The 25,068-nt window shown below is 41.7% G+C and overlaps 3 protein-coding genes across 5 annotated transcripts; 2 read left to right on the top strand and 1 right to left on the bottom strand.

Moving 5' to 3' along the window:
• Positions 1–407: 407 nt before the first annotated feature.
• Positions 408–4,877, top strand: LOC125303912 (stabilizer of axonemal microtubules 2-like). Its single transcript, XM_048257877.1, has 4 exons — positions 408–612; positions 2,895–3,086; positions 3,237–3,436; positions 3,757–4,877. The coding sequence occupies exons 1-4, from the start codon at positions 566–568 to the stop codon at positions 4,785–4,787; spliced, it is 1,470 nt and encodes a 489-aa protein (XP_048113834.1). The 5' UTR covers positions 408–565; the 3' UTR covers positions 4,788–4,877.
• A 655-nt stretch (positions 4,878–5,532) lies between these two features.
• LOC125303856 (WD40 repeat-containing protein SMU1-like) lies at positions 5,533–15,091 on the top strand. Of its 2 annotated transcripts, none has more exons than XM_048257814.1 (12): positions 5,533–5,735; positions 6,184–6,394; positions 6,490–6,642; positions 6,803–6,913; positions 7,400–7,540; positions 8,663–8,782; positions 9,634–9,750; positions 10,095–10,222; positions 11,893–12,019; positions 12,168–12,335; positions 12,854–13,006; positions 13,409–15,091. In XM_048257814.1, exons 1-12 carry the CDS (start codon positions 5,710–5,712, stop codon positions 13,505–13,507), a joined length of 1,554 nt encoding a protein of 517 aa, XP_048113771.1. In that variant the 5' UTR covers positions 5,533–5,709; the 3' UTR covers positions 13,508–15,091. The 2 variants fall into 2 exon arrangements, with proteins under 2 accessions (XP_048113771.1, XP_048113763.1); XM_048257806.1 differs by having other exon boundaries at positions 6,803–6,919.
• A 103-nt stretch (positions 15,092–15,194) lies between these two features.
• Positions 15,195–25,054, bottom strand: dnaja1 (DnaJ heat shock protein family (Hsp40) member A1). Of its 2 annotated transcripts, none has more exons than XM_048257832.1 (9): positions 24,961–25,054; positions 23,904–24,045; positions 22,395–22,587; positions 22,176–22,280; positions 21,346–21,573; positions 21,111–21,225; positions 20,712–20,827; positions 17,201–17,301; positions 15,195–16,932 (listed from the first exon to the last, which is right to left on the bottom strand). In XM_048257832.1, exons 2-9 carry the CDS (start codon positions 24,033–24,035, stop codon positions 16,696–16,698), a joined length of 1,227 nt encoding a protein of 408 aa, XP_048113789.1. In that variant the 5' UTR covers positions 24,036–24,045; positions 24,961–25,054; the 3' UTR covers positions 15,195–16,695. The 2 variants fall into 2 exon arrangements, with proteins under 2 accessions (XP_048113789.1, XP_048113783.1); XM_048257826.1 differs by having other exon boundaries at positions 23,904–24,041; positions 24,646–24,997.
• Positions 25,055–25,068: the final 14 nt, after the last annotated feature.

The raw sequence follows: 25,068 nt of genomic DNA, 5'->3' as shown, positions 1-25,068 counted from the left end.
ATGTGTGTGTATGTTGTCTGTATGCTACTATGACCTTGAATTTCCCCTAGGGATCAATAAAGTATCTATCCATCCTGGCGAGGATTGCATTGTCACGTTGCGTTCAAAGATTCAGGGAGTTTTGTTTGTCACATAGGTAGGCTAGCCTAGAGATATGTAGCCTAAACATGAAATGGCATTAGAAATTTGCATTAAAAAAAACATTGGAGTGGGGTGTGTTTGTGAATAAATAAATGAAATATGAAATATTTATTTATGTCATTTATGTCATTTATGTATTTAATTTTGTCACAAAAAACATTAGGCTACATACCCAAAATGGTAACCTCCTAAGCTATGTCAAGATGTCACAATGGGAATTTTCAATCAGCTGTAGTTAGCGTTCTATGACGTCCGACGGGCTGTGCACAGCTGCAACAGGACAGCGAAAAACTACATCTGCTAGACCATTAGAGGCAGGCCTAGGCCTTCTTGAAGATTTCGTTTGGTAAATTCGATCGTCAGCTGTTACGATGCAGTGACTTCATTGTTTGTGTACACTGGAGTTTGGATAAAGGAAGATGCGATGAAGACCCTCTGCTCGTGCCAGATCTGTGAGATCTGTACTTGCGGGTAAGGTAGCCTAGGCTAGGTATAAGGCCTAGTCTAATTTGGTCAGTGAATAAGGCTAAATTCTTCCGTTTGTTCCTGCCATTCCCGATTAGCCTGTTTACGTACACATTTTGTAAGACTTTTTGGGAGTTGTGTTAATGAAATCGATGTAGTCAGGCATAGCCTAACTGAGGCTCATCGAATGAAACGGTCCACAACATGGATTCATCTCAGGAAAGTGTAGCCTTCCATGGCATTTAGTGCATTCCAACTGGCATATTTTTTTTTAATATAGCCATAAAAGGGCAATGCGCTTTCTTTTATGCTCCTATGTTCCTGACTAGTTCAATAATACATTTGATAGCTAAAGAAAAACACAATTTACACAACTTTGCATGCATAAGCAGTGCACAGACAGGAAGTGTGAGTAGACTTACACTATTCCCCATTTAGCCTCACTCCATTGGTTCCAGAATGGTCTCCAGTGTTAGATGTGCTTACTCTCTTGGTCTCTTTAGGATGTAGTTTTAAAAAAAGCCTTTCCAAAGGCCTGATAGTCCATTTTATTGGTCCATTAGTTTAGTCTACGTATACAAGGTAATGTTTAGTTGATTCTTATTTTATTAAAAATGTTGTAGTTGTATTTTCTATTTGTCATTCTATGTCTATTCTAATTGTTTTTATTTGTCCATTAAATGGTATTTGAGTATAAGCTTAGATGTACAGGTGCTGGTCATATAATTAGAATATCATGAAAAAGTTGATCACATCAAAAAGTGAAATTTGTATAATGCATACTTTCATTCCACACAGACTGATATATTTTTATTGTTTATTTCTTTTCATTTTGATGATTATAACTGACAACTAATGAAAACCCCAAATTCAGTATCTCAGAAAATTTGAATATTGTGAAAAGGTTCAATATTGAAGACACCTGGTGCCACACTCTAATCAGCTAATTAACTCAAAACACCTGCAAAGACCTTTAAATGGTCAAAAGATGACCATTGACACCTTGCACACGGAGGGCAAGACATAAGGTCATTGCTAAAGAGGCTGGCTGTTCACAGAGCTCTGTCCAAGCACATTAATAGAGAGGCGAAGGGAAGGAAAAGATGTGGTAGAAAAAAAAGTGTACAAGCAATAGGGATAACCGCACCCTTGATTGTGAAACAAAACCCATTCATGGGGGAGATTCACAAAGAGTGGACTGCAGCAGGAGTCAGTGCTTCAAGAACCACCACGCACAGACGTATGCAAGACATGGGTTTCAGCTGTCGCATTCCTTGTGTCAAGCCACTCTTGAACAAGAGATGGCGTCTGAAGCGTCTTGCCTGGGCTAAAGACAAAAAGGACTGGGCTGCTGCGGAGTGGTCCAAAGTTATGTTCTCTGATGAAAGTAAATTTTGCATTTCCTTTGGAAATCAAGGTCCCAGAGTCTGAAGGAAGAGAGGAGCAGCCATCTACCAGGAAGTTTTAGAGCACTTCATGCTTACTGCTGCTGACCAACTTCAAGGAGATGCAGATTTCATTTTCCAACAGGACTTGGCACCTGCACACAGTGCAGTGTGCCAAGTCCTGTTGGAAAATGAAATCTGTCCTAAATTCAGTACCTGGTTTAAGGACCATGGTATCCCTGTTCTTAATTGGCCAGCAAACTCACCTGACCTTAACCCCATAGAAGATCTATGGGGTATTGTGAAGAGGAAGATGTGATACACCAGACCCAACAATGCAGAAGAGCTGAAGGCCACTATCAGAGCAACCTGGGCTTTCATAACACCTGAGCAGTGCCACAGACTGATCGACTTCATGCCACGCCGCACTGCTGCAGTAATTCAGGCAAAAGGAGCCCCAACTAAGAATTGAGTGCTGTATGCTCATACTTTTCATGTTCATACTTTTCAGTTGGCCAACATTTCTAAAAAAAACTTTTTTTTTTTGTATTGGTCTTAAGTAATATTCTGATTTTCTGAGATACTGAATTTGGGATTTTCATTAGTTATCAGTTATAATCATTAAAATAAATAAACATTTGAAATATATCAGTCTGTGTGTAATGAATGAATATAATATACAAGTTTCACTTTTTGAATGGAATTACTGACATAAATCAACTTTTTGATATTCTAATTAATGACCAGCTCCTGTATGTATGAATAATTTTCACCTTTAGCCTCGAGAGGCCCCAGAGGCAGCAAATCCAGTTCAGTTTACATTTCACTAATACAGTACAAGCTCCAACTGCTAAATGTATCTGAATAAGCTGAAGTGTTTTTTCAACACTGCTCTCCCCGTAGTCAACACCATTGCCACAATCCCACGCCGCCCACAGTTCTGCCTGCATGCTGCTCCACAGATGCAGTGAGCCATCTCACTGAGTACAGGGACAGGTTTCACCACCATGGCACCATTGCCAAACGAAACTCCAAAAAGATCTCTTCTGAGTATGAAGTGTTGGAGGGAGAAATATCAGCTACCACCACCTTCCAGTGAGTCCATTTATTTCCACAGTGAATGGAACATTTTCAAATGTCAAAATATATTTTTGGTAGTCATTCATTCTGCATTTCACAACAAAGCTTTCAGTGCAGTTTTGCCTTGGGTACATTCATAGTATTCTATATGCTGTGTTGTTGTAGGTCAGACTATGTTGCACATCCAGTCAAACCGAGACCACCCAAACCCATCAAAGCACATGCCGCTCTAACAGGAGTTTTGCTTCTGAAAACCACCTACATGAATGATTTCAGAATGTACCCTACCCACAAAACCACCACCAGCAAAGTCGAGGAATACAATGCACCCACCACAAAAATGGACACCCGCTCGGTATATAATGGTAAGTTTACAATACAATACAATCACTCAGTTCAATCGTTTTATTTGTCAATGTATAGAATGACTAAAGTTCATATGAATGAATAAGGTTCATGCTGTTATTTTAGAAGGGTAGATGTCACAGGAGTTTTCAAAAGCAAAAACATGAAACATTTTAAAAGCAAATGCCAACATTTTCTATTCAGCTCATTTAGTGTGACCACACTGTTACTACAGCAAGGTCAAAAATCAAGAGAAGTATTGGATGTTGTCATCATGTTGTTGTCAGAGCTGATGTGTCTCACTTCGTAATACCAAGTATGCCTTCGCTCTCTCCTGAAGATGTATATCGTGCCTGGACACCTCAACCACGGACGTCCTACAAGAATATTGACAACCTGAAAGTGAATGAGGGGAGACTTGACATGACCACAACTTCCAAAGCTGACTACTGCCACAAGACTGAGCCCAGCACACGTAAGAGCTTCAAACCTGAACAGAAACCGATGGAGTCTCTTCCATTTGAGGGCAAAAGTGTCTATTGCCAGATGTACGTCCCACACCCGGTTAAGTGGATTCCCCCAAAGCCAAAGATCCCCTACAAGCCCAGCAGTGCCCCGTTCCAAGCCATATCTACCCATCGTCAAGATTACAAGGGTGACAGATCATCAGCAGTTCAGTCCTGCAAAGTCAAGGCCACTTGGGAGCCCAGGTCGACACCTTTTGAGGGGAAAAGTGAGTGTCAGGACAGATTCCAGGTGTGGCCGGTCAGACCTGTCACCAGTGTTCTCAAAGCAGCAGAGTACTCCCCACCAGAGGGCAACATGGAGCTCATGTCCACCGCCCACATGGACTTCAGTGGAGCTCCAGGCCATCCTGCAACAACAGCACGCCCCAGTATTAAAGCCTGGAGCAAGGGGGAGCCCTTTGAGGCTTGCTCCGCAACACAAGACCATTACAGGGCCTGGGAGGGAGCAAAGAGGGGCAAGTCCCTGAAGCCTATACCAACACGTCCACCTTTGTCTGCCTTTGAGGGCACCACTACCTTCCGTGCCGAATTCACACCAAAAAAGAGAGATAAAATTGCTAGCTTTAAGCCAGTCCAGAGAACGCTGAGCCCGTGTGCTCTGGAGCGTGACACAACCTACCGCAGCACCTATAGGAAGCACGAGGTCCAACCTTGCCCTGCATGCCAGCTGCCAGAGGGCCACGTTTTGTCTTTGGGTAAGAATGGGTACATTGTGTGCCACAACATCCCACCAGAGGAACGCAAAGCCATTACTCGTCCATCTACTGCCTATGTTGCTAAATCATGCTGCCTCACCAAAACAAGGCCAGTCAGATCTGCTTGTCTGAACAGACAAAATAATTAATTAGAACCTGTTTTAATTCCTTATTGATAGCTAGTGGCTCTGTGATTATGTTTCATTTATTTACAGCAAATAAACATCTGTGTCATTTGATATCAGAGATGTGGCTTCTAATAATTATATAAAAAGAGACTGCTTCTTATAATTCCAAATCACTTCATGTTTATTATTAGAATGGTGATGTTGATATTTATGAAAAGCATTATATGGTGTCATTGTCAATAGCGTGCTTTCAACTCGGGAGCCATGAACCTATCAGGCTCGCCCTGGGAGCTCAGCCCACTAGTCGATTATCGTTTTGTGTCCAGCATCATAATGAAGGCACACTGGTTAAACGTGTGAAGACATTATTGGCCATCAGATGAAATAAACCTACACATTATATTTGTATGACTCAATTGAAGTCACAGCAATTTAGCAATTCATTGATGAAATTTAACCGTGTGCCGATAAGCGTATGCGTAAGGCACGTCCTTCAGAAATGACTGCAGACCACTGGGCATGCAACACATAGCGCTGCGCACAGCACAATGGAGTTTAAAAGTCATTATACTATTGTGATTTTCTAAAGACGTTTTTGCCATTTAGTGATAGGATTTTACATTATTTAGGCGTGCAGGAGATTGTGCTGATACAATTTCAGCAACCATCACATAATGCAACATTGCCCGAACATGTCCCTGTGTCGGTCCATGTGCCTGACAAGTTAACACAGTCTATCACACAAATGAAAAAGACCATTCCGCACTGAAGGAGGCTGAGTTTAGGGGTCTACGCAAAACGCTAAACACTAGAACACGTGTATTGGGCGGTCACAGCAATGCACTATTCACGTGTCTGAGTAGGCTATCAACAGAAGGCAGAACCACCGTCTTGCGCATCACTCCAGTTAAGAACTCCGACACTGCGACGAGGACTTCCTACAATGTCCCTTGATGTTGAAACGACGGAGTAAGTTTAATTTAGATATTAAGTGTGTTTATTGATGGTGAAAGATCTGATTAATGATTATTTCACGAATTTTAAGTTAATAAACGCTGTGTAGTAGATGTTGCAATGTTTTATAGGGACTTCTGCAATGAGTCAACCGCGTTTCCCTATTAGACAGTGTAATTATGGTTTCGTTAAGTGGAAAGCCTGAGCTATGCCATATCTGATGCGATCCTGGTGACTTCAATTGCATTTTTCAGTGCAGTCCTCGCTGAAAGATAACAAAACTTTCTCCTGCATCTTATTTTTGAGAGATATGGTGATCCAAATAACAGTTTAAAATTCCTGTTTTCTCTCTGTAGATCTATCTTTGTCATGACAAGTAGATATCGATGACTATTGTCAAGTAATAATGACAAAAATGTGATGATCAGCATGATGGGTCGTTTTAACTGCTGTTTTTCATCAGCGTCGTCCGTCTAATCATGCAATACCTGAAAGAGAACAACCTGCACCGCACGCTGGCTACGCTGCAGGAGGAGAGTACTGTATACCTTCACACAGTGGATAGCATTGATAGCTTCATCTCAGACATAAACAACGGCCACTGGGATGCAGTGTTACTGGCTATACAACATCTCAAGCTACCCTGCAAAATTCTCATTGACTTGTATGAGCAGGTAAAAGGTCATGACGCGAATTTATTGCTTTGAGAGTTTTGACATAAACTAACACTGTAGTGATGTTGAATCTGTTCCCTATCTTTATTCTACAGGTGGTTTTGGAACTTATCGAGCTGAAAGAAGTTGGAGCAGCCCGGTCAATGCTGTGGCAAACAGACCCCATGATTTACCTGAAACAGACAGAGCCGGACAGATATGTCCACCTGGAGAACCTTTTAACACGTCCGTACTTTGACCCTCAGGAGGTGAGAGTGGAGCAAGAGTCATTTACCCTGCAGTCTGTCAGAATACCGCCTGGCTCATGGAACACCAGGCTTATCTGCATGAGCACCAGAACAACCTGTTGGTGCTGCGTTGTTATGCAGCGGACTGCTGCGGCGTGTGCTGACCTCTGTGTCCCTGCAGGCGTACCCAGATGGCAGTAGCAAGGAGAAGAGGAGGATGGCAGTTGCCCACGCCTTGGCAGCAGAGGTCAGCGTGGTCCCTCCCTCACGCCTCTTGGGACTTCTTTCACAGGTGCGTGTGAGTATGTCTTCACCTATACAAGTTCAAGTTAAACTGCCAAGTCGAATAAGAGAGGGAGAAGATTAATGCACATTCAAACCCTTATTCAGAAATGTAATTTCATTGTTACTGAGGCAGATCAGATAGTATGATATGATGCCAATTTTAGGAGCAATTATGATTGGTTAACTGCACAACAGGCAATCAATGAGCTTTAAAATAGAATCTTTCTAAAACAGTCTTTTATAACTGAAACAGTGTGCTGCATGTTTCTTTTATGTTGTCCTGTTATTTTCCTCTTGAACAGCATAGAACACACCAGAGAGCATAAAGACCCCCACCCCCTTGTCTTTCTGTCTCCCCTCACTGTGATTAACACATGGTTGTGTGATTAGCTTAAATAAAAAGCACTCTTGTAGATTGTGTTGTAGATGTACAGGAGTCAGGTGTTGATCTCTTCCCTTTTCCCGTCCCTTCTCTTCTTCTGCTCCCTCCCAGTCCGTGAAATACCAGCAGACTCAGGACATGCTGCATCCTGGCATGGCTATTGACATGACACAGTGCAATGGAACTGTCTGCAACGGAGTGAAGGACAGCGAGGAGGAGCACGTCCCTGCACAGCTCATTTGCCACATTCAGGTAAACCACCCAATGCCAGCTGAGTCATTCACTGGCTGGATGTCTGCTTCAACCACCAAGCATCCAGATTGCTCCTTCTGCAGGGTAAAGTGTTTATCTGAGACATAAAGCGCTTCACAGGTATTTCTATGTCAGCGACTATGAGCACAGCATATAAGAATGTGAAATTAATAATCACATTTGATATAATATTATGCAATATGATTAAATATAATATAATATGATATAATGTAATATAGTAATATAACATAATATAATACAATGTTTTCAAATATAAAAACGTAAGGACTGCACATGAAAAGGACTAACAAGGGAGAAGAAAAGATCCATGGTCCCTTTGGCTTTCCTTTTCATGCGTGTAAATGTTATTCAGTTTAATACATCATATTTTTGGCATCAGCTGCCTTTCTTTCACCACACAGCATTTAAGGTGATACGGTGCAGGAATTCTCGTCCATTTTCAACATACTGGATATCCATTTGTTCTAAGGGGGGTGTTCCATAGTTTTGTCTTAAACCGACATAAAGGGTCATAGTCATACTCACAAAAGCAACATTATATAGTGCAATACCAGGCGATTGGCAAGGTCAGAGACTCCATTCTCTCTATATTGTAAGTTAGTGTAGCATGTAGCATGGTGAAAGACCTATAGCTAATTGTGTTTAAAGCTGCTATTTTAATGTAGAAAAGATACATTGTGTTGCAAGTTTTAGAGGCATAAATAGTCACGAACTCATGCACATAGGCGGCAGCCGCATACACACACAGAAAGATAATTGCTTTTCTGGCCCAAAGCAGCTCTGCTCAGCTTCTGTGGCTGCAACCCCCAGTAATGGTCTCTGCTGATGGATTTCCCTGCGTGCCCTTCATGCAGAGCTCAGAGCTTGGGGAGTGGCGGAGAGGCAGCCCATCTGTCCCTCAAATCTCATCACCTTCCCCTATGCATCACCCCCTCAGGACACCCCAGGCATGCTGTGCTCTTGCTACAGTGTCTGGCAGGTCGCAAAGGGAAAGTTTCTATACATTGCCTGTTGACAGTTTGCATGCTGGTTTATTATTTGAATATATGATGGTCATCTTTGTTTTTTGGAATTGTGTGTGTGTGTGTGTGTGTGTTGTAGTTTGGACCAAAGTCTCATGTGGAGTGCGCGCGGTTCTCTCCTGATGGTCAGTATCTCATCACCGGTTCTGTTGACGGCTTTGTTGAGGTGTGGAACTTCACCACTGGAAAGATCCGGAAGGTATGATGTATTTGAAGCAGGAAAGATTGACTTATACCCATCTTATCTATTTTTCTGTAGCCTAGTAGATAGTGGTAGTAACTGTTTTACATAGTTGGGGAAGAGCTGATGCAATACTCAGGATCAGTATCAGTCCTATATTGGTCAAAATTACTGGATTGGATATTGGAAAATAAAAAGAATTTACTAACTGTGTAACCATTAACACACTTGGAAGGACAAGCCATAAAGAGATGCCATATCATACGGAAAACATGAACAGTATATTTTTCAGTACAATGTGAGTAAGCAGCAGAATCACTGTCAACGGCAACACTCCTAACTTTCCTCCTCTCAAAGGCTGTGGGTGCTCACAAATTCACAGTCTAGTGGCTAACTACACGCAAACATTTTCAACAGACCTCTCACAGAACCCCCCCCCTCGTAACCACACACAACAACATAATAATAGCTGTGAATTGAACATTTATTTAATACTTCTGCTAATAAAATCTGCTACATTTGGTGTGTGGTAATTTTCTCTTAGTGGGTCTGAAGTATCAATAGTAAGCTATTGGGCAACGAAACAGCTTTAAAAATGTTTGCACATGAGTAAATGTAAATGCTGACTGAATCGGGAAAAAGCACAGATGTACAGATTGTATGGAAGATTAGTGTCATGATGGATAATTACAACTTCAGATTCATGTCCTCTCTCCCAGGCCCAGAATATTTCAGATAATTACATCAGCAGCAGTAACGAGTCTTGCAACTTTTGTGTGTGTGTGTGTGTGTGTGTGCACTCACTGGTATGTGTGTGTGTGTGTGTGTGTGTGTACACACTCACTGGTATGTTTCTGCATCCTCCTCAGGATCTGAAGTATCAGGCCCAGGACAACTTCATGATGATGGATGATGCAGTCTTATGTTTGGCCTTCAGCCACGATTCTGAGATGTTAGCGTCTGGGGCACAGGATGGCAAGATCAAGGTCTGACTCTAAACTTTGATCTCTGTGTCAAAATATTACATGAGCACATTTTGAGATTTTATCACAATGTTTCAAGGCAGCTTTTTAGTTTATCTTTATTTATATTTAATTAGATACTTTTCTTTGTACTTTTAGTGATTTCATCACAGTAGTTGTGGCGCCAATATACTTTTAAAATAAGGTTTCGAACACACATCAACACAACAATAAGCTGAGATCAAAGATGTGACTTGTGGTGTGTGCAATCTCTATAGGTTGAATATACACCCTGCTATGTGTTGCTGTAGAATATTTGACTGACTAGCTCTGGCTCTGGTGTTTGTGGGTGCGGTATGTGACTGCAGGTGTGGAGGATTCAGAGCGGGCAGTGTCTGCGAAGATTTGAGCGCGCTCACAGCAAAGGAGTGACTTGTCTCAACTTCTGCAAGGACAACGGTCAACTACTCAGTGCTTCTTTTGATCAGACCATCAGGTTAAAAACAGTGTTCTCTCTCTTTCTCTCACAGTGTTCTCTCTCTTTCTCTCCCCCTCTTTCTCTGTCATTCTCTCTTTCTTATTCTCTCAGTTCGAACCCTTATGAGCAAATGTTAAGGGAATATAAACTCTCTGTCAATGGTCCATTGTTCTCTATCTATCGCTGTGTCACTCGCTTGTTCATCTACATGTCCAAATAATTGTGTGACAAATATAAACTCTTTGTCAATGGTCCATTGTTCTCTATCTATCGCTGTGTCACTCGCTTGTTCATCTACATGTCCATCTGCGTAGTCCTTCATTTCTTTTCAGACACAGTGCAGCAGCAGCAGCTGTACAGATATTTGAGCTGCATGTGTGGGTGAGGCCTGGGTCTTGTGTGGCGTAACTAATATTCCATTATACGGTGAAACCTATGATGCAGATATGTCATATGGAAGGGCTAATGAATTGAACAAAGGATCTCATGGTTGCTGGAAAAGACTGTTCTCTTGAGGTAGTGCAAACAGCGTACTGGCAATTGGCAAATGTAAATAATCTGTTGAAAGAGAGTTCAATTAGTCGTAACTAAAGGCCTAACCAACGCAGGCGGACTGCCTTTGGCACTGCTGGAGGTTTTTGGGATGTCGCTCATCAAACACAAGGTTATTGTACGTGTTGTTGAAATACCTAATCTATACAAACCATTACCAGACCTCGGAGAAAGACAAACTCAATCAACGAGTTCAGCCAGGATTAGCACCGAAGCTCATTCAATTTACATTAGGAGAAAAAACACATTTCAAATTGAAATAGTCACACTCCTGACAGAATACTGCAGCCTCATCACCCCCCCCCCCCCCTCTCTCTCATTCTCTCTCACTCTCTCCCCTCTCCTCTCTAGGATCTTTTCTGCAAGGCATGCGTCGTGTGTGGGAGGGTAGCGTGGAGCGACACGTGCACCACTAGTGGATAATGATTCTGGGCTTCCTGTCTGTGTGTGTGCGTGTGCGTGCCAGTGCAGTAGCAGGCAGATGTTTTGCACCATGCCAGGCAGCTCACAAAAGAGGCAGCACTGGGGTTGTTATTGACAAACAGGAACTCCTTCACACTCAATCAGAGCCACCCGCAGCATAGTGTGACACGTGGAGCATGTGCCAGCGTTGCCGGCTTCATGTGCACTTTGTGCTTTGGAATTTCATTCAGTCACTGCCGGTTATTCCAAATGATCCACTGCTCTGTGTTTAGAGATGGGGTCTTCCTCTCTAAACCTGTTGGTTCATTTTTCAAAAAACAAATTGCCCCCCTCATTTTCATATTTTCATCATGTAAGACTATGGAGATTGTGGTGGCACATTCTAATTGGTTTAGAGGTAGTAGCTCGAAAACAGTGGTTAATCAAGTGTCAAGATAAGATCAGTATATTTTAGCTGTCAGTGCAGTTTGCTGTGATTTAAACCAATATATTTGGTCACAGTTACTCTGGTTTAGCAGTTTATTTTGGGATGACTAAACTCCAGTGGGTGAATAGTAAAACATGTTGCTATAGCAACCGTCCAACTCACTTTCATATTGCTTTATGTGCAAATACCATCTTTGCCTGCATGCCTTCAATACAGGATAATGTATGTTTCTGTCGACATATGCAGTATATTAAACTGGTGTGTGGCACTATGCATTCTCTTAAAGGATTCATTTGCTGAAATCGGGCAAGACGCTGAAGGAGTTGAGGGGCCACACGTCCTTTGTCAGTGAAGCATCATTTACAAAGGATGGCAACCACATCATCAGTGCGTCCTCAGATGGCATCATCAAGGTATGATGACCAGCTTAGGCCATCGGATTCGTCTTACCGTTATAGCCTCTTGAGTGTGTTCTATTTCACTTGAAGTGAGCTCTTTTGAGCGAAATGTACAAAACGTGACCGTGCAGGAGTTCAAGTTAGTCATACTTGCTCTCCTCAGATTTGGAATGTGAAGACCTGCGAATGCACCAGCACATTTAAATCGCCAGGCTCGTCCGCAGGAGTAGACGTCATGGTCAACAACATGTTCCTGCTGCCCAAGAACCCCGAGCAGTTTGTGGTGTGTAACCGCTCCAGCACGGTGGTGATCATGAACATGAAAGGACAGGTGAGGAGGGCTGACACCAGGATTAAAATAGCTGAAGTCAAATGAATGTTTTATAGAGGTGGCAGGTGTGTTTCTATTTAATACTCTCGTGGTGACCCTCGCCACCCTTGGGCAAACAGGAAATCAGAACATGAAATATTTACCAGTCACAGTGCAGCGCAGCAAGGATTGTTTTATTTTATTTCAGACTTAACATAGACACACTATTTCCAAAGCACTTATCTATTCTATCATATGTATTGTAAAATGACATTTATATTTAATGGTTCAGATTGTTTTTTATTAATTATATCATATCTTGGTGGGTTTCTGCTTTTCTAATATTAGATATAATAAAATAGAGCTCATGAGTATCCCACAGGAGTCAGTTGGTAGAAACACATTTTTGCTGTTGCACAGAGTGGTGTGGGCGTTCACAGTCCCCAGACAAACCTCCCACAGCAGAGATACTCCAGAGCAAGTCAACCTTTCCATCCCTCTCTCATTCCTCTGCTTGTCCCCTCCCTCCCTCCCTCCAGATCGTGAGGAGGTTCAGCTCGGGGAAAAGAGAAGGCGGGGACTTTGTGTGCTGCACGTTGTCTCCGCGTGGCAAGTGGGTCTACTGTGTGGGCGAGGACCTGGTGCTGTACTGCTTCAGCACGCTCACCGGCAGGCTGGAGAGCAGCCTCACGGTACGCTGGCCCTGCAGCACCGCACGCACATGGCCCACACACATTGGAGCCCCTACACACACACACACACACACACACTCACACACTCACACACTCACACTCACACTCCATTGCTCGTTTCTATTAGCAGTTTGCTCTCGGGTAGATAAGAATGTGATTTGAATACATTAGAATATGCAGTTTGCATGAATTAGCAGGAGGTGTTGGCGAGTGGGGCAGATATGCATGATTCACACAAGGCTGCTATTCTGAGATGGAGATTACGGTGCATTATAGAGATTTGTTTTGTAGTTGTCCTAGTTCAGCCTTCTGTTAGTGAGGGAGTAACCTTTTGAATGTGTCTAATCTCTCTCTCTCTCTGTGTGTGTGTGCACATATATATGTATGTTCGTGTTCTCACAGGTTCATGATAAAGACGTGATCGGCATAACTCATCACCCTCATCAGGACATACTTGCTACCTACAGTGAGGATGGCCTACTGAAACTGTGGAGGCCCTAAATGGCTTCACAGAGCTGTATGGAGAGTGAACCCAGTCCTTACATGATGGGCAGTGTCTTAGTTCTGGACCTTGAGAACCCCCTGTGTATTCAAGCCATTATTTCTGTCATATTTCGACAGCAAATGGGTTTCTGAGATCTTAAAAGCATCACTCAAAGTTAGAGAAAATGAATGAGATCAAATATTTGCTCCTCAAAATAGCTAGCTCGTTTTAAGGGCCCTTGTGGTCCAGGGCTGAACACCAGGATGATGAAGAGCTGGGCTGGACTGTGCAGGGCGGTCTTAATGGAGTGAAATTTGTGCACAGGCTTTCCTAAAAACTCATCACTAACATGACGGGTTAATAGTTCATAACTTGTGACTTTCATTTTAGAAATCTTCATCCTGACACCTGGACACGCATTAGGCTTCTCTTGCTATTATTGCCAATCTATACTGTACTCATTTTCTTTTATGTCAATTATGGCAGATTTCTGATTTCTCATTTAAGAAACACAATTGACTAGTGTTGATGTGAAGGGGATTTCAAAATATTGTCTGTATCTGCAATATGCATGCTGATTTCTACAGTGATGAGTCTGCCCTTTACGAAAATCTTAGGGGTTCAGGTGAACGGCTTAATACTACCAGTTGGCCATGTTGTCAACTACAGAGAGAGCTGCAAATGGACACGGAATATCAGTAAGGGGCTTCACCGTGTCTAATAGTGTCTCCTGTTGGATACTGTGGTTTTCTGTGATGACATTTTGAGGTCTTGCTTGACACCAGGGATGAAGTAAAACCTTGTCACTTTCCACTCAGAGGGAGTGGAGAGCAGTGATATGCTAAGGGCCTGTGTGTTCTAGCACTTGACCTCATGAAGTTTACCAGCATGCCGTATCTGTACAGCATGGGTATCATCTGTATATGTGACCTATACTTCTTTATATAGTTCTGTACTATATTTAATGTGGTGTTGCTGCCTGTGTTTTATGTCTGCTGAGTAGTTTTAGCCAGTTGATGTTAAAGTGTATCACTTCAGTGTCTTAAATATGAAATTCTAATTTCTTATTTTGTTGCCTTACATTGCTGAATAGTTTCAGTGAAGGAGTAAGTTGCTCATGAGTATTTCAACTGCTAGTTGTAGTATGTTTGGGCCAATGCTATCTTACAAGCAGAAAGGCAATATGGCCACCAATGATTCCATGGGATCTTTAAGGGTGTTACCATACATTTGCAAATGTTATTGTCCTGTCAAATAGCACTATATACACCAAGTTCATTCACATGCTCTGAGAGCATACACTTGGTATGTACATCATTTGATCAGTTAACTTTGTAACTTTATTTGTATATGCCAATCTATCTGAGTATGATTCCAGTGATGTACTCCTTTTAAATAGGAACCATGTAGAGTATTGTGTCTGTTGCAAGACTCTCTTACTCACCATGGAGAATTGCTGGCGTTGCAGTTTGTATTGTGTTTGAATCAATGGATCTCTTGAGTGGAAATTAGAAAAGACACTTCAAGGTCTCAGGTCTACCATACTGTAAAAAGTTCATGGTTCAATAAAGGCTTGAAGCTAAGTAAGCATTTGGCACATATCCCTGTGTTTCCTAATGGGCTTATGCAGTGTTGTGTAACTATTTGCTGATACAGTCACAATTTGAATGTAGGAGATTTCACAAAATATTCTCAAGCCTCAGATATGAACAGAGGTTGATTTAATTATAAATAAAAACATTTAAATGCATAACTTATTGGTCCTAATAGAACTGACCCACGTACATATAGACACAACACAGACACCTTTTAGAATAAAAAAACAAAACAAAGATCAGTCAGTCCTGCATTTAAAGTGTCAATACATTTAGTAAGAAGCCACTTTAAAAAGTTTGTCATTTTCTTGATCTGAAAGACGGGTGCAATGAGAATTGCAATATTGGAACCACAGACCATAAGGCTTCAGTGCAGGCACACCGAATTAAATGAGGTAATCATCCAAATTACATTAGCTCCTATAAATCGAAAATGGAATATCTGGCAAACCAATTTTGAACAGTGTCTTTAAATAAACATAATATGGGGGACCAGACCAATCACTTAATTGAAAGTAGCAGTCCATAAGGTGTGGCACCCTATATCATTTTATGACATTTAGGAAATTAGAAGTGGATCAGCATCTATTGTGAAAACTACTTGGCAACTGACCACGTTGTGCATTATTTGTGAAAACAATTTATGAAATCAACTAAATCAATCAATTCACATTTTAAATGTTAAACCTTGTGCAAAGAAATGCAACATGTCAAAGCCTGCACGACGATCACTGTCGGACTGAAGAACTCTCCTGTGATTTGAACTTCACTGACATGGAACATTTAACAAACACATATAGGCACCAAGCCCTTTTCTGCAAGACAATTGCAAGTGGAGCACTGACATCAAGGTTTTTGACGTAAAAAAAGTATCTTGGCTATTAAAAACATCAGCAGCCTTATAAACACTGCTCTGTCTTCAACTTTGCCTTTTCCCAACAGTATTTCTTCTGGGATGGTCACTTGAACCGGTGTTGACAAATCTGAATTGTTTCTGAAAAAACAAATCTGAAATCTGAATCTGTTTGTTTTTGAACATGCGTTGTGCTGACAGTTGTTCAAGCACAACTATTTCATCCAAGTGACATTCAGTCTGTTAATTTATCTTGATATTATTCCCATCACTGAGATGGAAGATGAGAGGATGCAATCCTCAAAATGGAATAGAACTGGGTAATTACTTTTTTACACTTCATTGATGTGTATTTGGTGCAACAACAAAGCTGCTATATCTCTTCATGATCTTAAAATCATCATTAAGAAACCTTAGAGATGGGCGTAATCACAGTGACAGTATGTGTAATCATTCACCACAACTCGACTCACTCAAGAAGGGCTTTGCCAGTCCAGTGTCATGAAATAAGTCTTGGTTCAGTTCAGTTCCTCACAGCAAAACATCGGACTTGATTTGGCAGGCTACACTGAGCCATCTGCATCAAAGGGCATCGGCATGTTGAAATGGGGTTGGTTTTTATGAGGGTGGGGTTGTGTGGGTATAGTAGGGGTATAGAGTTGGCATAACCTCCAGGTCGCACTGCCCATCACACTCATGGAGGGGGCATTACGGAGATGTGCCATGGGGCTGTGAATGTTGGGAAGACCCAGGCACCTTAGGAGGTTTGGCACTGCATCCCTCCACCAGCGGGGAAGTCGTCGTCGTCCTCCACGAAGTAGTAGTGCCTCTGGTGCTGGCGCTCCCGGGCCGGGTCGCAGTCCTCCAGGTCAGCGTAGATGTACAGGTCGTCGTCCATGGCATTAGGCTCATCTGGCTCCTCTTTCCTGGGCAGGTAGCGCTCAAGCTCCTTCAACTTGTTCGGAGGGAGGAAGTTTTCCTCTGGAAAGACAACCTGGAAAAAGAGCAAGAGATGTCATCCTCAATTTGGGCTTGATTGACAAATTATGCATACTCAAATATCAGATTTGACCAATCAGAAGCCAGGAAACAAAGTATGTTGCATGTTCAGAGATAGTAAAACTCTGAATTATATTTCGGGTAGAGCAACTGGTTGAGAAATGGCAAAAATAAGTCTAGGTCAAATCGGTAAAGTGGAAACACAGCAGATCCACCATGATTTCATAATTAAGGGAGAAAGGGAAGTTTGAGAGAACACCCACCGTGAAGTGGATGATAAGACGGCCTTTCTCAAAAGGTCGGCGGTGCAAAGGCATTCCCTCATTCAAGACACACTTTATATCACCTGGCTTGATCAATTCTCCTGTTAAAAAAAAGCAGAGTAATTCATATTTTATTTGGGCTCCTTCTATTGAACAGAAATACGAAATCAGATGTCAGGGTATGTATGGATGTCAGGAAAATACACACACATAGATTTTCTAAATCAGGACATTGGGCCTCATTGACCCATATCTTCCTAAGAATTTTCTTAACTGTGTTCTTAAGAAGGTCTTACGAAAACTCTTAGGGAGATTCACGAAAGTGTTCTTAAACCTCAGAATAGTTCACAGTTTTGTTCTTATCATGCTGAATCTCATTTCTTCTTAAGTTGATGGGATGTGCCAATTGTTCTTAATTAGCATAGGTAAACGCCCTGTCACTCCCGATACGGGCCGTGTGCACACAAATTGAGGCCGAGGCACCAGCTTTCATTTGACCGTATATTGTAATACATGAGCAAGACAATTTGATTACCGTATATGACACATGCTTTGAAGTGAAAGCACTGCTGCAGGAATTGAACAGTAAATGAGTCGTTATATTTAGTAGCTAGTATAAAAAGTGAAAAAGTGTTATTTGGTGTGTTAAATATTTATTCTAAAATACATAAATGTTTTGTAAAATAGTGGAATGCATTTTAGTAAAAAAATTAGTATCCTAAATGATAAATTATACATTTAAATTGTATTAGATTTTACACCTGCAGATATGATGAAAATGCAATAACCATTTATTTTGCACAAACAAGTCAGTTCTCAAATGTGCGTAAGAGTGCTCTTGAGTGTTCGTAGATTCTGTTCTATATTTTGGTGAATACCCTAATCTTCGTAAAAACTGCGTAAGTGGGCTTTAAGAACAAATTTCTTCGTAAGAACGGTTGGTGAATGAGGCCCATTGCTCAGATTGTTCACCATCTATAGAACCAAGTTCTAGTTGGAGGAAAATCTGAAAAGACAGGCCTTTTTTCAAAGGCCAACAATAGTCCCGTTTCCATTACCGCGCCTGGAACTTGATTTTTACGGGAACGGGGATGTTTGTGCGTGTTTCCTTTTACCCTTTTACACGAACGGCCCGGTAACGCGACAGTTCCGGGAACTTCTATGGGGCCGAACGGAGTGCCTCGGGGTAGGCCCTGAAAGAACTCGAGATGTAAATGAGGTGTGAACGAGGTGTGGAAGTGGAAGACGGCAAGCACATTTTTAAAAACCTAGCAAGGCAGACATCAGTTACAGCTAAACTGATTACAAGTTAGTCTGTTAGCTTGTTGAGTTGAGGTAGCCAACACTGGATGAACAAATGTCCGCTAAAAATAGGCTTTTACTGATTAGAATTTCGTGGTATTCATTTATCATTTCGTGGTATTCATCTATGGACGACACTAGAATTAGGCTGTTTTAAGAGATGTGGTGTGTTCATAATAAACATGCCAGGCCATATACAAGATACAAGGATACTCTCCATTTTCTATGGGAAGGCTTCAGCCTACCTGCCTGTGCATAGCCTGAACGAGGCGTGAGTGGAAGACGATAAGCACTTTACAAAAAAAAGCAAGGCAGACGTCAGTTAGGCTAGAGCTAAATTAAGCTGACCGAGTTGAGGTAGCTTACGCTGAATGAACACATTTCCGTTAAAATAGGCTTCATAACTGGTTAAATTTCGATGGTAAAAATTAGGGATCGACTGATATGTTTTTTTCAGGGCCGATACCGATATCAATTATTACCAAAACAGGAGGCCGATAACCGATATGTAAAACCGATATGTCAGTTGTCAAAAAGGAGGGTAGATAGTAAAGGCTATATGCTGCAAACATTTCATTCAGAATCATTTAAATTATGCAAACTTTTCTTTCTTCTTTTGATACAAAATTGTCTATCAACTTGCATCACTTTGCAAGTGTAAATCCTGTGTATCATGTTAATCCAAGAGCTGAGTGATAGCAATTATTTTCATAGAGTAGGCCTGCACAATGAGCTATGTGCTTGTTAAGGGACCCGTCACAAAGAGGATGCTTTGCCATCGTGTGTGAGTGCACGAGGGAGGAAGAGGTGCATGCGTGATGGCAAGTGTTACGGTTGAATAGTTTAACAAAACAGTTTTAAAATAGTTCTTAGGCTATTTAAGCATGCAATTTGTGTCCATGTGTAGTCTATAAGCTACACTTTTGAGAGCCTAAAAGGCACGTTAATAGCCAGCTCAGGACGCGATTTTGTTCAGGTCGGATTAAATTACGGTTGGCACTGGGTGCATGTAGTCTTTTCTGACAGTCCGTTTCAAAAAAGGAGCAATTAGACTTTTGGCGTTAAGCTATCGCATAATTTAGGACTTGTCTGTACTATGTCCGCCGAGGTGTCCGTTATTCACAATTAACGAAGCGAGGCTGAGGCAGAGAACTCCCCGACGCGCAGCACCCAAGTTTGTGGGATAACTTGTAAACAGCATCAGTGCGTGCATCAATCGGGAATTAAGCTAAATGAAGGAAGTGGGTGCTTTACTTATTGATCGGATCAAAGAGACAATAGCTTACAAAGTGGTGTTTTTGTAACTTCAGTGTAGATGATTGTGATTCACTGCAACTTCAGCAAAGTAGGCTACCTTCCTTACCTTCGAAAAATAGCTCCGTAGGCTACAGCTGAAGCCCAGTCTGCCTCAGTGAGAAACCTAAACTTTGTCTGTGTTCAGTCTTGATCCTGATTGGCTGCATTCGTGCTAACTAACAAATCAGGCGGTGTAGTGGGGGGACAATGCTCTTGACCACAGAGTAGCAAATTCAGGGAGTGAGAGGCGGCTTTACAGACAAAGTAGCGTTTCATTCTTTATCCATTTCAATATCGGCTTATCGGTGGAAAAAATGACCGATACAAATGATTATAAAATGCTAAATATCGGCCCTAATAATCGGCCAGGCCGATAATTGGTCGACCCCTAGTAAAAATGAAACCTATAATGTAACATTTGATTTGGTGCAGCTATTCAAAGTTTGCGTATGGTCTCCATTGACTTCAGTTCACTATATTTGAAGGTAGCGTATGCCTATTTGCGTAAAATAGGTGATTCAAAAATGTTTATTTTTCACCTCCGAGGAGGATAGACTCATATAGATAGTAAGAATATTTAGGTTACGGTCTCTGCACGGAAGTAAATGATAATAAAGCTTTAGCAAAGGTGTATTAGTGTGAGGAGAGTATTTTTTGCAGCTGCTATGCAATTTAACATCTAATTAGTGTCGCGATCGTGAAGTAAAAGCTGCATATGGGCCTGTAACAAACTTCCAGAGGCTGGCGAGTTTGACCAGGGTCATTCAATTGTAATGGAAACACAAGGACTGAGAGGACTGTGTGAGAGCAAGTTACTGGACAAGTTCCCACCTCCTAGGTTTTACCCCAAACACTCGTAATGGAAAGGGACATATTGCAACACAACAGTAGAGTTGTATTAGCTATAAAGTACCTGGATGGGAGGTGACGAGTAGAGTCCTGTTGTCCAATGTCTGGACAGGTTTCTGGAAGCCACAAAGAGCTTCCACCAGCTGCAGCTCCATTGTCATCATGAGGTTCTCTCCTTTTCTAGGAGCAAACCACAAACAGCAATAATGTGATCAACTCTCTAAGAGTCAACTCTCTGACAGATGTTTATGATTCTTAGTGGACACTTTTGTCCAAAGCGACTTTAACAATACAAATAAACATTGCATTATAGTCTCAAGATGATGCTGAAGAGCAGTGTGTGAATGGATAACTCTGAACTGCTGATGCTCATCAGAGACTTACACTGGTGGTCCCGAGCAGCAGGAATTCGCATGTAACCTTCATAATGTGTTCTGTGAGTTGCCGTTGCATTCTTATTCACCTGGTGAACACTGAGTGTTCCCTCTGGTCCAATACAATGATGATGTCACCTGGCTCCAAACCTGGCTCCTGGTCACCTTCTCCATGAAACACAACCTTCTGTCCATCTTTCATGCCTACGAATAACACACACACATTTACATAAGAAGATGAGAATGACAAACATGTCCATCAGCCTAATTTAGATTCTCTCCTCAAACCAAACACAGTCTTAACAAGAGGAAAACTCCCCCAACCTTTATCGATGTGGACTTCCAAGATTTTCTTCTGGCGGAGAATCTTGCGTCCTGTACAGGTTTTACAGCGATCTCGGTGACTCATGCGCTGACCTTGGCCCTGACAGGAGCCACACACGGTGGACAGCTGCTGCACCATGCCAAAGCCCAGCTGATGGAGCCGCACCTGCACGCCTGCTCCCCGGCACGAGGGGCACACCTCCAGCGCTCCTTTCCTACCCCCACGCCCTAGTACAAGAAAGGACATGCAAAGAGGAGCATGTTTTGTAAAGGTGCTTTTGAATATCCAAGGACCTAAATGACAGTGTTATGACTCGAAAATGTGAAGGCAATGAAGTTAGCGGGTACTACATTACCCCAGTGACATATTAGGCCTATATGTGGATACTAGGGCTGCACGATATGGGGGAAATATCTAATTGAGATTTTTCTGACGGATATTGCGATATGCAATACGATTGTTTAATGGCAATGAATTCAGTTCAATATTCCAAATGTCTCTTTAATTCGTGCCACCCCTGATTGGTGAGCACGCCTGGTGCACAAGAAGCACAGCACCCCCGATCGACTATGAAGCTCACTAATCAGTGCCCCTCACACACAACGCACATCCACCAACCAGAAGTGGCAGTCAAGGAGGATGAAATGCATATAAAAGTGAATATGAAAGAAATGTGATCAAATTAACTGTGCATGATTATTTGTAGCTTTTGCGATTAGGTAATTGCGTTGGTTCATATTGCGATTGTGATAATTGTGCAGCCCTAGTGGATACTACAAGTGTGGACATTACATAATAGGGTGTGTTTCCTATCCGTGTTGTTCAATACCTTCACATCTTTCACAGATGACATTCTTCTGAACAGCTAGTTTCCTTGTGCTTCCATTATATAGCTCCTCCAAAGACACTGTAAGCTGGTGGACAATATTTTTCCCTTTAGAGAAAAAGACAAAATAATTTACCAGCATATGTTTATGTGAAAAAGAACAAAGGAAATACAATACTGTAAGTTATTCTTTACTTTGTATAAGCCATAAACGTATCTAACCTTTCTTTTCTCTGTGCATTCGGCCCCCTCCACCAAAGAACATATCAAAGATGTCCATGGGAGACCTGAAGACACCACCACCTCCTCCCCCTCCGTTGCCTCCCTCTTTGATAGCCTGTTCACCTCCACGATTATAAACCTCCCTCTTTTGGGGGTCAGAGAGTACTTCATATGCCTGGGAGATTTGCTTAAACTAGAAGAGAAGTACAGACAAGATTTTATTTTATTGTGATCTGTTACTTTAAAATTTGCCAAAATATATGGCTGTCCTTCACATTAAGTCTGCAATTCAGTTTTGTCAGAGGTTTTAAGCTTAATGTTTGAGATCAACAGCCAATCAATCAAATTACACCTCTCCCCTCCGTGCTCCTAAAGCTCTGTTTACAGCCCTGCCAATGCCACTCTGTATGGTCTGAGAGGCAGATGCTGAATGGGCAGCTGGAGGACCAAGAGGAGCAATCTCAGGAGATGATTTTCATGGAGCTCTGCCAGACATTAAGTGTTGATCTAATTAGTAGGACAGTCATGCATTTTACAAAAATATGCTCCTCTTCAGGACATGCCTCATGGCAAGCCTTCCCTACATGTAGCAAAGGGAGAAAACAGCCAAACAGGTGACTCCTGACGTCATCCACTACACGCCAAGTCTGTTCTGCTCAACCCTCCTCACTCTTCTCTGGTGAAAAAGCTAATACTGCCTTTTTTTATCTTGACCCTGCCATCCCAAAAAGATGCACACATGTTTAAGGATGGAAACATCATGTCACACTGAATAGCACAAAAAAAAGCTTACAGGATCATATCACAGATAATTTGCAATCTAGTTAACATTTATAATATCTTATGAATCGAGTTCAATTGTAATATTATCCAACCTTCATATGGGTTTGTGTTCACAGCGTTACCACATTACTAAAAGCGACCTTTTCAAAATATTCTTGTTAATAAACTAAAGTTCCCTCCTAGATGGCAATATTATCTGTTTTGGAGAGCTCTGATGGATAACTACTAGCAGCGTAAGCTAAAGGAAAAGGGGAAAACATTTAAATAATGGTACAGGACAAAACGTAGCTAGTAGCCACGTTTACATGGACACTTCTATTCCGGTTAGAAACGGAATAACGACTCAATCGGAATAAAAATTGTCACATAAACACCTCAATCTGAATGAAAACTCCTGATCCTATCAGAATTTTAATCGAAATGAAAGAGGTGGTGTAGTCCGCTCCAATTCTGAATGAACACCCATGTATGGTCATTCGGATTGACTGCTGTATCTTCTCAAGGAAAAGTAGGCAACAATGGCTATTCCGATCAAAGATTCTAAAGCGCTTGAAAGCACCTGATCAAAATAGAACGCACCCCATGTAAACAGACGGCACTTTATTTTCAATCAGAATAGTTTAATAGAAATGTCCACACTGTAAACCGTGGCTACTGATGCACAGCAAATAGAAAATCATAACCAAACTCATCATTACAAAAAAACAGAGCATAAGATTGTTTTACCTTATCTCCTTCTGTTGGGTTCTTGTCTGGATGGTATTTCAAGGCCAGTTTACGATAGGCTTTCTTCAACTCCTCTGGAGTGGCACTGGGCTTTACGCCCAACATATCGTAAAACCCTGTTTCCTTCACCATCTTCGCCTAAAAAGTTGTTTGCACGATGTTTAAGATAAATAATAATGACAAAAACGTTACAAACTACATGGCATGATGTAACAGTAGACTGCTATAGTACATGTGCTGAGAAGATTAAGAACAATCTGACGTTAACCCGTAAAAACGTTTAGCGAAGTAGCCTATATTGCAACATCCCCTACACACTGCTTAAACTTCCATTTTCTGACAAGAGGTAACGTCAACGTTAGGGTTACAAAGTAAGCCGTCCCCATGACAATATACAGTGTACTATTATTGACATCAGTCTTTTGGCAGACCATGGTGCAAAATTGACCCATCAGTAAAAATGCCCCGAGGGTAACTTATGACTGAAACAGAACGCGTTATTGACATAGAGCTAGTCTTGCTAGCCAACTTAATGCAGGACAACTCGTAAAATAAAACATTAGTTGATGCTGATATTACCCATAGACTGTGTATATATACGGTCTATGATATTACCCAATAGCGTAATTGATAAGGTGAGTCCAGGAACCAATGACTTAGTGCTACAGATCATGGGTCCACGCTATCATTTTATGACTGTTTCTGTCGATAACAGTAAACTTGATAGCACACGTCAACTTACGCTAGCATTGGATACATGTGGTATATGCATAAAAAATAAATCAGGTCTTATTGAAAGTTGATGTATCGATGGCGATCTAGCGATGACTAACGTTACCATTAACTTATTCGATGTGCTCAAGGGCTGACCAACAAAAATAACGTTAACACGTCTCCCATGGTCTTGCTAGCTAGCCAACACTCATTGCCTAACGTTAATCCCATGACTAGCTTAGCTGCCTGAACAGCAAGCCAACGCTCTTCATCAGCAAAACAAAATGTTTAACCGTCCACGTGTTTAAAATATAGACAAAAAGCCATACCTAACAGTTGTTAACAGTTTAGAAATCAACTCAGCTCGGTAATTCAGTTGCTATGGCTACAGACTTCCAGAATCTTCTTCTGACTGACCCACCAAGAGGAAGTTAAGTCATTTTAGAGACGA

This window comes from Alosa alosa, chromosome 1 (assembly GCF_017589495.1).
Source record: "Alosa alosa isolate M-15738 ecotype Scorff River chromosome 1, AALO_Geno_1.1, whole genome shotgun sequence".
Classification (NCBI taxonomy): Eukaryota; Metazoa; Chordata; class Actinopteri; order Clupeiformes; family Clupeidae; genus Alosa; species Alosa alosa.
Note: the sequence above shows the minus strand (reverse complement) of the source record. Positions and strands in the feature narration are given on the sequence as shown.